The following is a 17,090-nucleotide window of genomic DNA, read 5'->3' on the forward strand; positions in this document are numbered from 1 at the left end:
AGAGGTGGGCGAGGTGGGTCTGCTCCTTCCGGTTATGTTTGTAACGTTACACGTTTTGCCGTGTTCCTTGCTGCAGCATTACCGCCCATGCTGCGTTCTTCTCCTCAAAAATCGCACTACACCCCTCGACGCACTATTCATTTCATCGACTCCTTTCCACGTTGCCGATGGTGCTCTCGGCTGCGTTGTTGATGGCTGCTTTAACTGGTCCCCATCAGTCCTCTAGAGGTGCCACATCGAGCTTGTCCTCGCCTGGCAACGCTGTCTCGAGATTCTGCGCGTATGCTGAGACGACATCCGGTTAATTGGAAGAATAGCATCGTTAATGGAATTGAAGAAGAAAAGATAATGTTACAACTTACAAGTGTAGTGTGGAGTTAGTTTGCTAAAATGTTGATTGAACCTATTTAATTTTATATCCTATTTAAACTAATTGATAAATAATAGTGGGTTTAAACTGAATGCTAGTAAGCTTTATGAAAATAATTAAAATTGGTATATTTACTTTCTTTATCACAAATAATAAATATGTGACATCTTATCAACATGCATCCAAATTAAAAGCTTAACCCTTTGGAGCCGGAGGGGCCATATATGACCTCAACATAGAAACGGCTATATAAATTCACCCATTCGATAAAACAGATAACTGTCTTTGGCAAAATTGTTGTAAATTGGGTCCTCTATAAGGGAAAAATAGGAATATTTGTATTTGGGACTTCATTGATAACCTAGATCATCCTGAACACCATGAAATATGAAAAAAAAAAACGAAATAATTGACGTACCAGTTGTTCTAAAAGCTGAACTTGGATGTGGGTTACGTTTATATGTATTCATTTAGCTTTGGTCAAAAATATTGAAAGGTGTTTTATTATATTCTGATGTTCTAGGTGTTTCAAACTGTCCTATAGTGAAATCCTTCAAATCTACAAGAATAATATTATGTATTTTCACCGCAAATAATAGCATTGCATAACCTGCTGGGATCCGTGAAGCTCTTGACATCTACAATGTTATTTGTAGATACTATTGGGATATTCCAGGTCAGCTAAACTACCTTGGAGTTCAGAACTTCAGGTCTACACTCGTAACAGTAGCCATATATGTTATACTGACTAATGCCGCATAATTAACCGCATTTCTTCTTCTTCTTCTTCTTTATGGCTCTGCGTCCCCACTGGGACTGGGCCTGCCTCGCTTCAACTTAGTGTTCCTTGTGCACTTCCACAGTTATTAACTGAAGGGTTTTCTTTGCCTGCCATTGCATGAATTTATATATTGTGAGGCAAGTACAATGATACACTATGCCCAGGGAGTCGAGAAAATTTCCCCGACCGGAACGGGAATCGAACCCGCCGTCTCCGGATTGGCGATCCATAGCCTTAACCACTAGGCTAACTGGAGACCCCGCAGTTACTGATTTGAATAAACCTTTGGGACATGCAGGGTCGTCCAAACTGTTCTATAATGAAGTCCTTCAAATGTACAAGAATAACTTTATGTGTTTTCGCCATAAATAATAGTATTGCATAATCTGCTGGGATCCGCGAAGGTCTTGAAGTCTCAAATGTCATTTAGAGACACTGCAGGGATATTCCAGATCAACCAAACTACCTTGGAATTCAGAACTTCGGGTCTACACTCGTAACAACAGCCATATCTGCTGTTTTTAACGTTGCATATTTATCCGAGGTTACTGGACCAATCTGAAGTCTACTTTCTTATTATAAAGCTTTGGGACATTCAGGTTCATCCAAACTGTTCTGTGTTTTCACCATAAACAATAACATTGTATAATCTTCTGAGATCCGTAATGCTCTTAAAATCTCAAATGTCATTTAAAGAAACTATGGGAACACTCCAGGTCAGCCAAACTATCTTTGAGTTCAGAACTTCAGGTCCACACACGTAACATCAGCTATATACTGAATAACGCTTCATTATCAATTGCGGTGACTGAATCAACCTGAAGTCTACTTTATATTATAATGAACCTTTGGGAAATTGAAGGTCTTCCAAAATATCCTGAAGTTCAACTCTTGATAGTAGCAGTAGATATTCTCGCAATGAACTTTAAACTATAATCTGCAATCCCCCCGGTATATCATGAGTCATTTCAAGATAGTTTTATGTAATTCCAGATCAACATCACTACTCCGGAGACCGTAGCTTCAGGTCTACACTTGTGATAATAGATTTTGCCATCACGTTAAGTAGTGTTACATAGTCCACTGTACTTACCAAAGTAGTTAGCGGGATAACAAGCGTTAAATAAAAAGAAAATCGGGTTAGGTACTGTTCCTTTTAATTCCACAACGCATTTGCATCCTTTGACAGATACATATTTCGACCTCAACTGTAAGGTCGTCTTCAGTGTCTTGTACTTGACTCAAGGGAAACTGTAAGGTCGTCTTCAGTGTCTTGTACTTGGGGTCAAAATACGTTTCTGTCAGAGGATGCAAATGCTTACTGGAATTAAAAGAAACAGTACTTAACCCGACTTTCTTTTTACTTACAGGTATTCCACTAACAAGCCCAGGTTCATCAACATCATAATAAGCGTTGTTGTTTTGGGTATTATGGGCTTCCTTACTGTTATGATGCTTAGTTGATAAAAACAACCACTGTAACTTTCAGAAGACTTACTGGACATAATAGATTACAAATTGTAGCTTTTAATGAAAGAAGTAAGCGTTACACCCGTAGACTTTAGGATCTAAACTCAAGAACAGTTTGGTTAACCTAGGATATCCCGACTGATCTGATACTGTCTACTGAACTTTCAGAAGACTTTACTGGATATGATAGACTGCAAATCGTTGCTTTGTATAATGGAAGAAGTTGTCGTTATAGCCATAGACATTAGAATCTAAGCTTAAGAACAGTTTGGATGACCTAGGATATCTCGACTGATCTGATACTATCTATTAAACTTTCAGAAGACTTACTGGACATGATAGATTACAAATCGAAGCTTTGTATAATTAAAGAAACTACCATTACACCCGTAGACTTCAGGACCTAGGATATCCAGAAAAAATATTCTGCATCATATTCTACCCTTTTTATACTATTGAGCACCAAAACTACACACTTAATCCTCAATTGCCTGTTCAGCACTTTTTTGACGAAAATAGAACAGCAGCACTATTTCGGTAGCTTCGGTAATCGATTTTACTGAGCTCAGTACACCAACTGTCAAAACCGGGTGCAAAATGTAAACAATGCATTATAGCTGTATTCAGCTGTTCTATTTTAGTCAAAAATTTACCGAACACGGTATTCTAAATTAAGTGTGTACAGGATACACAGAAAAACAACTCTATTATAACGCTTGGAAAAATTCCGGCTTCAAAAGGTTAAAAGCAATAGTTGTTGTCTTACAATATGTTTTTACATGATATGAAAGCTAATTTGTGAATATGTCATTGAAAACAAACTAGCCATGAGGCGTTAGGCTAGGTGCAAGAATGAAATTGATCATTACTGCTCAGTGCTTGATATGACGAAAATTACATAAAAACCCTGTTAAAAATATATTAACGGTACATGTATAAAATCAAAATATCAGTCACTCAAGAACATCAAAAAGGCCAACCACATAAGTCAACCTCAAATTCAATCTTATAAAATCCTTACTACAAAGCTAACTCTCATGTCGAAGCTCTCTGTCATGGTAATCCATTTGCATAATTGCGCTGAACTCCTCGGTCCCTCAGCCACCAAGAAAGAAAACTTTCAGAAACTAAATATATGGGAGTATGTGTGTGTGTGTGTGTGTGTGCAAACTGTCATCTTGGCTTCATAGCTCTACACCAAAAGGATGTGGCTTTCAGTTCATCGTCCACACATAGTAAACTAACGGCAAACTAAATGGCAGCGGTTGTCGTTGGGAAACGGTTGAAAAACTTCGCAATGCTTTAACTGGATTAAGCGGAACAAACGGAACGAAAATTGAAGTAAATGATTGGTGCACTTGGTGGATATTGTCGTGAAGAGCTCGGTTTGATTGGAATTGAATTTATTTTCTGCAGCTTCTTTTCCATCGGAGCGTGACATTACATTGGATTGATTTCATTGATTAAGCTTTATTATAGAGACTTACAGCCCTTGGCATTACATTGGAACAAAACTTGTACAATTGCTGTTGTGGTGTTTATCTAGTGATTCCATTTAGAAAACTGCGTCACAATACACGAACCATATCTCAACAAATGAAAGTTCTTGTTTTTCGAATATACACCATCAACAAACTTATGATGATTTCAAGATTTTTAAATTACTTCAAAATAAAGTTCTTGATAAGATGATCTGAACCCATTATTTATCTACTAAAAGCCAACAATAATCTAAAATGGCTTTGATGGAAACAAAAATTTAAAAATGTCTGTCGAACGTGTACCTACCAGCTTCAATTTTATTAACCTTGGAACGATCTTGGCTAGTTTATAAACTAAGATCTGTCTAGAAATAATTTGCTAAATTTTACCAAGAGATATACCACCGACGAACCGACGTGACAGCTAGAACAAATAAATTCAAATTTGTTGTCCGCGACGCCATGATGAAAAATAGCCGAACACTATCGCCACCTCTATAACGGCTCGCGATGATTTGATAGCTCGACACCGAACCCCCGTGTGTTCATATAGGAAACGGTTCGCGTCTGCGCTGATTTGACAGAAGCGATCGCTCGCTTCGGTGGTCGACCGTTAAATTTGGGGGGGGACACTTTTGAATCACCACTGTCACGTCGGTTCGTCGGTGGATATACTGCCGATAGCATGAATATTTAATCACTAAAGGAGATAAAAATATAACCTTCTGGCATGCTTCCAAATGATTTGCATTCAAGATGTCTTCATGCGAATGAATGCCAAACGCGTTCCCACGGATCTTCGTCACGATGCATTCAGTCAGCCAGCGTGAAGTTGACTATGCAGCAGACGGGCATTCCAGCATCCAGTTGTGAGTGCATGCATAAAACATCACCTATTTCATAAAATAAATGGAATGACTCCGGCTAATTAATTAAATTTTGCAAAATTTATGCACTCGCTACTAGATGACAAGCCATCAGGCCATCACATTTATGAGTAATTACCCGAATCGAAATAGTGGCTCTTGTGGCGGAAACTATGAAGTCAATAACTCGTGAAATAGCAAATCGGAAAGTCACTCCGGGTGATTAAAATTCTTCCTTCATCACGGTGCGAGGTGCAATGGCAGCAAAAAAAATCACTCTTCCATAACCAGGCCACTTGATGCTTCGAGCGACGAACCGGTACGGTGGTGTATTCCACAATCCACGGCACGTACTGTGCAGCCTAGTGTTTTGCATTTGCCTATCCACTTCACAACCAAGTCGTTATGATTCCACGCGATGGAACCAAAATTTGTCGGTATAGGCATGCATCCCGAGCCGACCGGCGACGACGTCTAGATTCTTTCTCACCACAGCTTACCAGTAGTCGCATGAAGAAGGCCCTTGCACATTCAAAGTGTCTGATTCGTGAGCAGCATGATCATCGTCATCGTAAGCAAGCAGTGCAAGCGCAGTGTTGCTGTTGACGACATCATTATCAATACGCCGGAGTTTAATTTCACGTGAAATTTGCTACCCTCTGCTTTTCCGATCCAAATGGCGGAGCAACAAGCACACAGACAGAACAATGCAATATGCAGCAATTAGGAGCATGATTGCACATTGATGCATATAGGTTTGTGATTGTTTGTTTTGCTCTGAAAACGGGTTCGATTAAAAATGGTAATTCCAAAAGAATAATGAACGTTGTTTAGCTACAAAAAATATGATATGAGTAGGTAATCATGACATACGATGACAATAATGCGCAATTTTTTAATATAAGCATGCTAAATAGTACGTTTTTCATATCATGAAATATGTAACAACATGCATATAAGTCGATAAGGAGAGCGTTCAACATAGTTCTGGTCCTCACAAGCTTCCACGGGTAAATCGATGACAAAGACGGCCAGCTAAGAGTTGTGTGCTTAGCTGGTAGTGCAGCCTGGGCACTGTTGTCCTTCTGACTTCTAGCTAGATTGAGGAGGTGCGTCCCGAGCGTCTGTTCACCAAGGAGGTGCGGCTCAAACAGCGTCTTTTTTGGCATCCAGCGGCTGAGTACGAAATGTTCCATCACTGGAAGCTGTATCTAAGGTGGCAGCTCCACCACGGTGGATAGAGGACCTTAGCCCAACAACCTACAGTTTCCGAAACCCAAAAACCGTTACAGAAACCAAAAATGAAAGATTACGAACTGATTCAACGGCAACGACTTTTAGCGCGAAACAACGGACAAGAATTGTAACTTGGAATGTATTAACCCTAAGCACAGCGCCAGCAGGGTGGACTGGCACAACTAGCCAATGAGGCATGCCGTTTCAAGCTTGTGATTCTAGGGCTGAGCGAAGTCCGTTGGCCGAATTTTGGAGAAGCTAGATTCTCGTCGAGCCAAATTCTGCTATAATCTGGCTTACGAGGCGAACACGCTCCTCATCATCGTGGAGTTGGTTTCCTGCTCAGCGGTCACGCACACGCTGCGCATATTTATGCAGTGGGAACCTATTAATGAGAGGATAATGGTAGCCAGATTCATAACATGGGTTCGAAACCTTACCATGATCCAATGCTACGTGTCAACCGATGCTGCCGAAATGCAAAACAGAGAGAGCTTTTACAGCCAACTGAATGCTGTCGTTGACAAAATTCCGAAAGGTGATATCAAGATCCTTATGGGCGACTTCAACGCTAAGGTTGATTCAGACAAATCGGACTATGACCACCTCATGGGACGCCAACGTCTCGGAGAAATGAGCGGGAATGGAGAGCTGTTGGCAGAGTCTTGTGGCAACAATGACATGTTAATTGCGAGATCGCTCTTTCCTCATCGATCAGTGCATAAATTGACATGGATTTCCCGTGATGTCGTCACGGAATATCAAATCGACCGCATCAATCAGAAATGAAGCCGGAGCCTTCTTGATGTACGGAACAAACGTAGGGCGACATTGCCGACCATTATCTCCTAATTGGTGAGATCCAGCTGCGCATCGCTAGGATCCACCGACAAGAGGAGATAATAAAGTGTGCCGGTTCAACACACGCCGACGGGAAGACGCTACGGGGAAAAGTTCCTTCGGCGAGGAGGTTTTCAAATCGTGCTGTGTATGTTCCGGAAGCTGGAAGTGTAGAAGATCAATGGAGCGCCATCATGAACACCTTCATCACCACAGGCGAGAGTAATTTGGGTGAACTGTGCACCTAGAGAAAGCAGTGGACAAATGAAAGATCCCAACCCAAGGATCGAAACGTTGGCAATGATATAGAAGTATCAACGCTTTTTCCGTGACTGAAAGCCGAAAAAAACTCCCATAACGAAAATAAATTCGGGTAAAGAACGGTTCCTTTTAATTCCATTAAGAGTGTGCATCCTTTGACAGATACGTATTTCGACCTTAACTGTAAGGTCGTCTTTAGTGTCTTGTAATTGAGTCGAGTCAAGTACAGGACACTGAAGACGACCTAACAGTTGAGGTCGAAATACGTATCTGTCAAAGGATGCACATTCTGAATGGAATTAAAAGCAACAGTACTTAACCCGATTTTATTTTTACTTACAGATGTTCCACTAATACGCCCAGGTGTATCATCACCTGGAGGAAGATAGTGGAGCGAAGGAACGCCAAATCCGCGAAAGGAGCCAAAGCCGTAGCTCGTTTGCGCTATTCGGCTCTCGAAAAGGAAGTGAAGCTCTCATGTAGGCTCTCTAGCCAACGAAGACGAGAAAGTTGCAAATACCAGCGACATTCGTCTCTTCTACGATGTCTCACATCACTTTGGTGAGTGGGACTAAGATCACAGAGAACAGACATCCAGGCTAGAAAAAAATTCATTCAGAAAGTTGTGTAAGGATTTGAATCTTCACTTGAGTAAGGTTGCAAACCAATATACGATGACAACACTAACGCCGCCAAACACCATATTGCCACAGTCAGTGATGAATTGAAACATTTCAAGTGGTGAATTAAATTAGTATGAGAAATTAACCGATTGCAGCGCCACGCTATTGCCACTTGTGTTGCCGATGAAATATTCCTTACACAAAATTCAGATTGGACTTGGATGTCTGTTCTCTGTGCTAAGATAAATTTTACGATTTCCATTGTTTATTTATTTATTTTTTGTATTACATCAACATACAACACTAATCCTAATGATGTATATATAACTACCTAACTTATTTCCCTAGGGGCTGTCCATAAACCACGTGGTCATTTTTTTGGGACGATCGAACAAACGAACAATACAGTGATTTCAAACAATACACGCTGGTTAAGTCCTTGACGATCCCAAATATGAAGCCCAACGTTCTAGACGCTTTTTCAACGACGAAAGGAACATGTTGTTTGAAGCTTGGTTGCGAATCCAGAATCACCCCCAGGTCCTTCACACCATCTGCACGCTGAATCACGGTGTCGAAGAGTTTGTACTGGAAAATTATAGGTTTACGAATTCGAGCGAACGGAATCACGGAACATTTGACAAGATTAACCACCATTCGGTTTAATATGCACCAGTTCATGAATGCATCCAGATCCTGCTGGAAGCAAACTGCGTCTTCGATAGAGCGAATCATCCGGTTGAAGCGAAGCACGATTGTGACCGACCGACATGTTAAGGAAAGAAAGGAAATGACTAGTGAAAAGAGAGGAGTGAGAAGTAAGCAGTGAGAAGTGAAATATGAGCAGTGAGAAGTGAGCAGTGAGGTATTTTGACGGTGAGGAGGGAAAAATGCGCAGTGAAAAGTGATCAGTGAGGACTAAGAGTGAGAAAAGGAAAGAGAAGAGAGAAATAATGAGTGAGCCGTGAAAAGTCATAAGTGAACTGTAATAAATGAGTACTGATCAGTAAAAAGTAAAGAGTATAGAGATATGTGACATTTCAACACACCAACATTAGCGTGAATTTTTCCATTCACAAAAATGCACGCCAATTCAAAGGCTATTCAGATTACATATGCAGATATTACCTAATTGGGTAAAACGGCTAAATAATGATGAAACTAACAACCGAAGTGAGAGTGCACATATTTTCCTCCAAGTTTCACAACTACATTTACAAAAGAGACATGCATTTTTTTCCCTCCCCTGTTGGGGAATTTAAGCCACTGCGTCCAATAAAAGAAACATGCATACATTTGAACGTGATTACCACTATGGAGTGTGATGAAGTGGGGAGTTAGAAGTGTAGAATGATGAGTGAGCAGTGAGATTGAGGAATGAGTGAGAAGTAAGCAAGAGCGAATATTGAAAAAAGAAAGTGTGAACCAGTGAGGAATGAGGAGTTTAAATCAGTGAGAAGGGTGGACTTATCCTAGCGTGCACTTATCAAATGGTTCGATTATTCGTGATTTGGTTATTCGGCGAAAAAGGCTTGATTCGCCGATCTTTTTGTCTTTTTATTGTATTTTTATATCGATTTTTATATCGATTAACATTTATTATATGTTCGAATGAGTGTAGTCACGAGTGTAGAACAAGTGGTAGTCGAAATACGCGTATCGGTCAAAGGATAAGCAATTAGGGCGGAATTGAAAGGTACGAAACTGATTACACTCATTCGAAGAGGGTATTCTGATTAGAGGGTTCGAAAAGTCGGTACAAGATCATTTATTATATGGCTGAAGTAAAGTTGAACCGAGCCACGAATTTTATAAAGGTTTTTGGAAAAATGTCCTGCAAACACTTGGGACGCCAAATCAAGAACGTTATTATTTAAAATACCATGATTTCGGGTGAAATTGATCACTTTTCGCAGTTTTTCGCGTCTATTTTTTGGAAAATTATCGATATGGTTAAACTTAATACTTTAATACAAGTGCGACCACGGTCTTTATCAGTTAACGAGCTTGAAACTTTTACTGCAAATCGTTTTATTGTAATAAATAACATTTGAACTAAAACATACTTTCGGGGAGAAATTGATCAGTCAGCGAAATACCTTTGCAAGCGCTGAACATAATTTTCCACTTGAATCAGCCACCCCAGAATGCGAAAAGCTAAGTAAAACTTTTTCAAGTTTACTAAATATTTAGTTATTTAACTTTAAAGTTAAAGGTGTCAGTTCGCCCAATACGCTATTTCGGAAAATATTGAATATTAGAAATATGTGACTAATTGCCTGTAAAATATGTAAACTCATCATTCAATAACATTTGAACCAGATGATGGTTATTTTCTATTAATTATTTTAAAATAACGCTTTAAATTTTTAACGAATAAAAATGGTTCGCATGTCAATTAATTTCACCCGAAATCACGGTACTATAATTACCTATTTCATGTAATAGAACAACTGTAGAGCGTCGAAAAGTTCAGAGTTGTCGAACTACTTCACTTTTCGAATATCACCCAGTCCACTCTGAGTTAACACTGACCATATGATAATCGTTAATCTGTAGGTAACATATTACCTGTTTCAATGTTTGAACTAAATAAAAGGATTGTACATGACAGTGTAAATGTTCGGATCTTTATGATCTCAATTAGTCGCTGTTGCGATACAAAACATGAATCACTGCAGAAGTTTCTTTTGAATTTGCTGCAAGAATTTATACTGGGATTCTAGCAAGAGTTCTTTTTGAAATTGCTTGCGATATCCAACCATGTTTGCGTTCTCGAATTCATCAGAGCATGTTCGTTTTCCAAACATCAAGTGTAGTCTCGGGTGGGCAAAGTCCGAGTCTTTAACAATCAGCAAAGCAGAATAAATGCAATTTTAGAAACTGGCACCAGTAACATGGACATTGTACCATGAATCCTCATTACCAAAACAAACTACCCTAGCTTAACAAACCGAATGTCACTAGGGTTCGGTTTGGTAGATATTTTACCTTAACGCAACCTTAAAAGGTGATCAACCCACGTTACGGGCTCCGTGAAAGAGCGAGCATCTTTCAAAACCCCTCAACCATTCATCCATCAGCACGGATTCGTTGCGCAATACCATGTTTCGTGAAGATGCAGGGTCATTAGGCCGAATGGTCACTTGGCCGAATGGTCCCTAGGCCGAATTGTCATCAGGATGAATTGCAATTCTGCAGGAAACTGAAAACGGATCTATGGTTTTAAGCTTTTTTAACAGTTATTGGCAAAAACTATTTTAACAATAAAACTAGAAAGAATAACAAAAAAACTAGAAAAAAATTGTGATTTAAATATCAGAAGGAACGATATATGTTTAAAAGAAGGAAAAAATCAAGCTGAGGGTGGGCACTGAGTTAAATTTTTCGGTCCAGTAACTTTCCGTTAAGGCAATTCCCTTGACTTTTTTGGTTATAGTTTATCTTCGATGTACACATACAACATGGTCATTGGCAGCGGAAGCTCTCAGTTAATAACTGTGGACGTACTCATAGAACATAGAAGTTTAGAAGCAAGAATTGACCCAGTGGGGACGTAACGGCAAACAATAAGACCCAATGATCATTCGGCCTTATGACCTTCGGCCGAATGGCCTGGCACCTTTCGTGAAGCATGGCGCAATAGATGAAAGTAGAACACACGATAGAATTCTGAGGGGAATGTTCAACGTGTAGCGTCTGTTTGTTTATGGATGGGATTTCTGGCAGAATTCCTTGATTAAATTACTTAAGGAATCTCCAGATGGCATTTGTGGAGTAATGCTCAGATAAAGTCTCTGAAGGAATTTCCAGAAGAATTTACTGGAAGTGGAGTTTCTAGGGGGATTTCCAGAGCTACTTCGGACATCGATTTTCGGTCCTAAAATACTCGTACTCATTGGGTTTCCATGTATTTAAACAATTCAGAATCCGCCATCAATGATTCCATAATGGCTTCAAACAACTGTGTTTGGACATCTTTTCGTCGTCGAGACCATTCCAAGAATAACTATGTAGATTTCACCCCTCCCTGTCTTATTCCCTAAATATTTAGCAAAAATCTTAATAATACCGAATGCATTCCGAAAAATCTCCAGGAATGCCGAGAATCTCTGTGAGAATCCTAAAAAATAACCAGGAATTCTGATAGTATCTATGAAATGCATCGTGGGACAACTTATGGTGAAAAAACTTGAAATGGCATGGAACACTATGTTCTGCATAACATGGGACAAAAATTGTTTTTCCGTGTATAACTATAATTGCCTTCAGCATCTACATAAAAAGTAGTCTACACAGCACAAAAGTACGACGTTGACCAATCAAAAACTTTTATGTCAAAACAGATCGACTCTAGTATGTGTACGACATAGTTATAATAGTATAATTCTAAGGTTATTTTTGGTGTGGTTGTATGGTCAGGTTACACATTTAAGTGCTGAGCAGTTTTAGTGTGTAGGTTTTTTCTATGGATGCTCTGCTTTGAACGAACAAAATCATTTTATTTGACACTGCATACTAAACTATACAGTCCAGTTCAATATTTCAATTGGTTTTTTTACTCTATACAGGCGCGTAACTCCTAAGAGAGAGTCCATAACTGATGTAGCTTTTAGGCATGTATCAGGTATGGGAAAATATTGTTCGAGAAGGGGGGGAGGGCGTGTAAAAATCGGAAAAAAGTGCTACGTCATTTATGAACGCTCCCTAACGGTGGTTCATTTTATACATGCACTGCCGGCAAGCCTAATGCATAGCTTCGACATTCAATGGATAATTTATGAGCAGGAGTACATACCGGAAAGGGTGTTGATTTATGATATCCCTCTGGATGCATCCAATTTTTTGTAGCAGCGCCAGCGGTGCGATACACATTTCTGGCCGACGGAAATATCGCCTGAATTTATCACAAAAAGAAAAATCACACAATTTAAGTGATGATCGATGGACGGTATGGGATTTATTGATTTTCAAAATAGGTGGCACTCTCTTTGATTTAATCGGGGGGAGCTTTCACACCGAACGAACTGCTTAACAATTTGGAGTCACGAATCGATTTCCAGTCGTTGATTTCAGTCACAGCATCACCACCGTCGTCGTCAGATATGACTGAATGTGGAATACGATCCACTAAGTGTGATATACTTTCTCCCACTCCGATGCAGTAGCTCTGTATTCATGTGGGTGTGTGCCTTATGAATAATTTATGACGAAGTACTCTTTTCTCACACCAGACAGAGAGTCACGGTGCCTGATGGCTACGTTCGGAATAATTAATTCCCATCGATTCGATTTATCATTCTGCTTCCTGGTTGTGGTCCTTGATAGTGGATGTGCATCAGAGCCGAATCGGTTGAATGAAATGTGCTCGCCAAATGTAGGGCACTCGACTCCGCGTTACAACCCTGAAGTGCAGCGACACGCTGCAGTTACATCAGGAGACCACTCCGCATCGCTGAATTTGTTCAAGGAAGATAAAACGTAATGCCGGGAGCCTTCGGTAATTTATGTTCTGGGAATAAATTTACACCATTTCAATTAACATTAATATTGATCGTATTTATTCATCTCGTGAATAGAGAACCGTAGTTATACTTCATCTTTTCATCTTCATTAATCATGGTTTATTCAATGCGACCACCCACCGTACCAAGTTTGCTTGCAAATTAAATTAACGAGTTGTCCCGTCTTTCTCTTTCCATAGCTAGTGGCAGTGTGCGTGCTGGGAGTTGCACTCGCGCAACAGGACTACCAACAGGAATATCGCCCGGCTCCACTGCGTATTGGTACCAATGCCGCGGAGCCTAAACCCACGCCGATTCCGATTCTGAAGCAGATCAACAGGTAATTAGTCCAATTGGTGACCCGTCGAGAAGGCGAGCCCTTTCCTCTAGCTGGTTGTTGGTATCCGGTGGCATCTGCTACGAAACCGACTAATACTAATTAATGACTTTAGTCAGTCATTTACATAACAAGTCTTGATAGGGTTTCTTTTTCATGAATAATTCAACTGTTTACTTGTTCTTAAACGGAGCTCAATGCTAACCACTTATTGTAAGTTAGTCGATGGTACAGTTTCGAATCCTTCCTTACTATTATTTAACACATTTCTTGACATATTTCTTAAAATTTTCTCCTCATTGAAATAATTCATTACTCTACTTCTATAACAGAATCACACGTTCTTTTCCTCAAATGATGTCTACGTAAACTGTCTTTGATGCAGCTACATCATTTTCTAGAGGGCTCTAGGGAGAACCAAGGGTGTTGGTTCAGATTGTAGCCATTATATGTGGGCGTAGCCAGAAAGAGGCAGGGGGTGGGGGCCGAACCAACTCGAGATTATCAGAGTAGAACTCTGAAAATACTTCAAAGCAATAAACTATTCTAATCATTTGGGATTTTAAACATTATTTTCAAACTTTTTTTCTCGAAAACCACAAGAAATATCGTCAGCTGCTTCTCTAAGAGCACAACTTCAATCTTAGCATATAATTTTACCAAATAACATGCTTGGTTGAATTGCTAAAGGGAAAAATAGGGGTTTTTTAGAACCATATGCTGCTATAGAGAGTGGAAGCTCAAAATGCACAAGTTTTCACTGGTATAAAATTTAAACAAACGTCACGTTAAGCAAAAGCAAAACACCTGTGTTTTTTTTTAAATTCCTCCAAGGATGTCGATAGTGATTGTTTCAGGGCGTATTCCAATAAATGCTTCAGGAGTTCCTCCAACGATTCCTTCAGGAATTGTTACAGATACTTATGCAAGGATGATCAGTGATTCCTCCAGTGCAGTGATTCCTTCAAGTATTCCTCTAGGGATTCCACCACATATTCATCCGGGAATTTCTCGAGTGATTGTTCCAATGCTTATTTGAAGATTCCTTCTGGAATTTCTCCAAGGACTCCCGAAGGAATTTCACCAGAGATTCTATTACGTATTTCCGCAGGTATTCCTTCATAGATTTCTTCGGGGAATTCTCCATATATTCCCTCTAGAATTTCGCTAGAGATTGCTTGATTGATAGAATTCCATGTGGAATGATTCGAAGTAATTCTGCAGAATTCATATCAAAATCCCTTCAGGGTATCATTCGGGATTCCTTATTCTTTTAGAAGGAACAGCAGGTATTATTAAAAAAAAAAACATCCGAGGATTCCTCCAGCAACTCTTCTGGGAATTCCTTTTGTATATTTTCATGAACTAGTCCAGGAATTAAAGTAGTACTTTCTCGAGGAATTTTTTTAGGGATTACTTCAGGAATTCCTGTTGGAATTGCTTTCGGGATTTTTCTTGAGGATTCTTCTGAAAAGGCTCCAGGAGTTCCTCCACCAACTCTTTATAGGATTCCTTCAAGAATTCATCTAGAACTCTTTCTGCGATTTCTTCAGTACTTCCAGGGATTTCTTAAGAAACTCCTCCTGGAATTTCCTTCGAAATTCCTCACGAAAATTCTCTAGGATTTCTTCCAGGAGTTCTTCCAGGGATTCCTCTGGGATTTTCTGCAGGATTTATCTAAGAATTCCCTCAGAGTTTCCTCCAGCAATCCCTTTAGATATTTCTCCAGGAATTCCAAAAGGCATTTGTCCAGGAATTTCTCCAGGGATTCCTCCAAGAAACCCTCAAAGAATTTCTGTAGGAATTCCTTCATGGATTCCTATAGGAATTCCTCTAGGCATTCCTCCACGATTTCATTCAAGAATTTCACCAAGGACTCCTCCTTTACCGAAGGAAATTCTCCAGGAATTCCTGCACGAATCGAATCTGGAATTTCTCTAGAAATTTCTACAGCAATTTCTCCAAGAATTTCTCATGAAATCCTCCCGGGATTCCTTCAGAAGTTCTCCCAGAAATTTATACATGATTTTTCCAGAGATTTTGCCTAGGATTCCTCCAGGGACTGCTCTAAGGATTCCTCTAGAAATTTCTCCATTAATTTCTCCAGAAATTTATCCAGACAGTCCTCCAAGAAATTTCTCCAGAGATTCATCCAGGAATTGCTTCAGAGATTTCTCGAAGAATTTCTCCAGGAATTCTCCAAGGAATTACATGAGCAGTTTGTCCAAGAATTTTTCCAAGAATTTCTTGAGAAATTTCTTCAGAAATTTTTCAGGGATTCTTCCCAGAATTTCTTTATGGATTCTTTTAGGAATTCATCCAGAAATTCCTCCAGGAATTCATACAGGAATTGTTGCAGAGATTCCTTTAGGCTTTCCTTCAGGAATTTCTCCAGGAATATCCCCTAGAATTCCTTTAGGGATTCCTCCAAGAATTGCTTCAGGGATTCCTGAAGAAAACCCTGGAGCAATCACTGGAAGAATTCCTGGAGGAAACCCTAGAGGAATTCTGGGGGATATTCCTGGAGAAATTCCTGGAGGATACCCTGGAGAAATCCCTGGAACAATTACTGTATGAATTCCTGTAGGAATTTCTGGATGAATTCCTAGAAGATTCCATAGAAGAGTTCTAGGAGGAATCCCTGAGAAATTTCTGAAGAAATCCCTTGAGAAATTCCTGGAGAATTTGTTTTCTCGAAGAACTTCTGGAGGAAATCCTGGAGGAATCCAGGCCTCAAGGAATTCCTTCAAAGATATCTTCAGAAATTCCTCCAAAAATTACTTTAGGAATTCTTTAAGGTAAAAAGAAAATCGTGTTTAGTACTGTTCCTTTTAATTCCACTTAAAATTTGCATCCTTTGACAGATACGTATTTCGACCGGTATTCCACTAACACGCCCAGGTTCATCATCATTCTCCTAGAAATTTTTCCAGGGATTCCTCCCAGAATTCCTCTAGGGATGTCTCCAGGAATTCCTCCCTAGATTCCGCCAAACATTTGTCCAGAGATACCTCCAGGAACTCAACCAGGAATTCTTCCGGGGATTCTTTCAGTTTTTTTAAAGAATTTTTCCAGTGATTCCATCAGATATTTGTGCAGAAGTATCTCCAGACATTCCTCCAGGAATTTCTTCAGAGATTCCTCCAGGCTATTCACCAGGGATTTCTTCCTGGAATTATTAATGGGATTTCTTCAGAAATTTTTGCTGGAATTCATCGAGGAATTCCTCTAGGGATTACTCCAGAGTTTTCTTTAGAATTTCTCGAAGGATTCTGCCAGGAATTTATCCTGAAATTCCTACAGGCATTCCTCCAGGATATC

At 39.7% G+C, this 17,090-nt stretch overlaps 1 protein-coding gene across 2 annotated transcripts in view; it reads left to right on the top strand.

Annotated features, from left to right (window-relative positions):
* Nucleotides 1-17,090, top strand: part of LOC115260662 (transposon TX1 uncharacterized 149 kDa protein) — a 52,279-nt gene that overhangs the window by 15,722 nt on the left and 19,467 nt on the right. For both annotated transcript variants that reach the window (XM_029861806.2, XM_062845609.1), the window contains one exon: nucleotides 13,633-13,772. In XM_029861806.2, the coding sequence (XP_029717666.1) occupies nucleotides 13,633-13,772 (140 nt within the window). Of the gene's footprint in view, nucleotides 1-13,632; nucleotides 13,773-17,090 lie in introns of those variants that run through there.

This window comes from Aedes albopictus, chromosome 1 (genome assembly GCF_035046485.1).
Source record: "Aedes albopictus strain Foshan chromosome 1, AalbF5, whole genome shotgun sequence".
Classification (NCBI taxonomy): domain Eukaryota; kingdom Metazoa; phylum Arthropoda; class Insecta; order Diptera; family Culicidae; genus Aedes; species Aedes albopictus.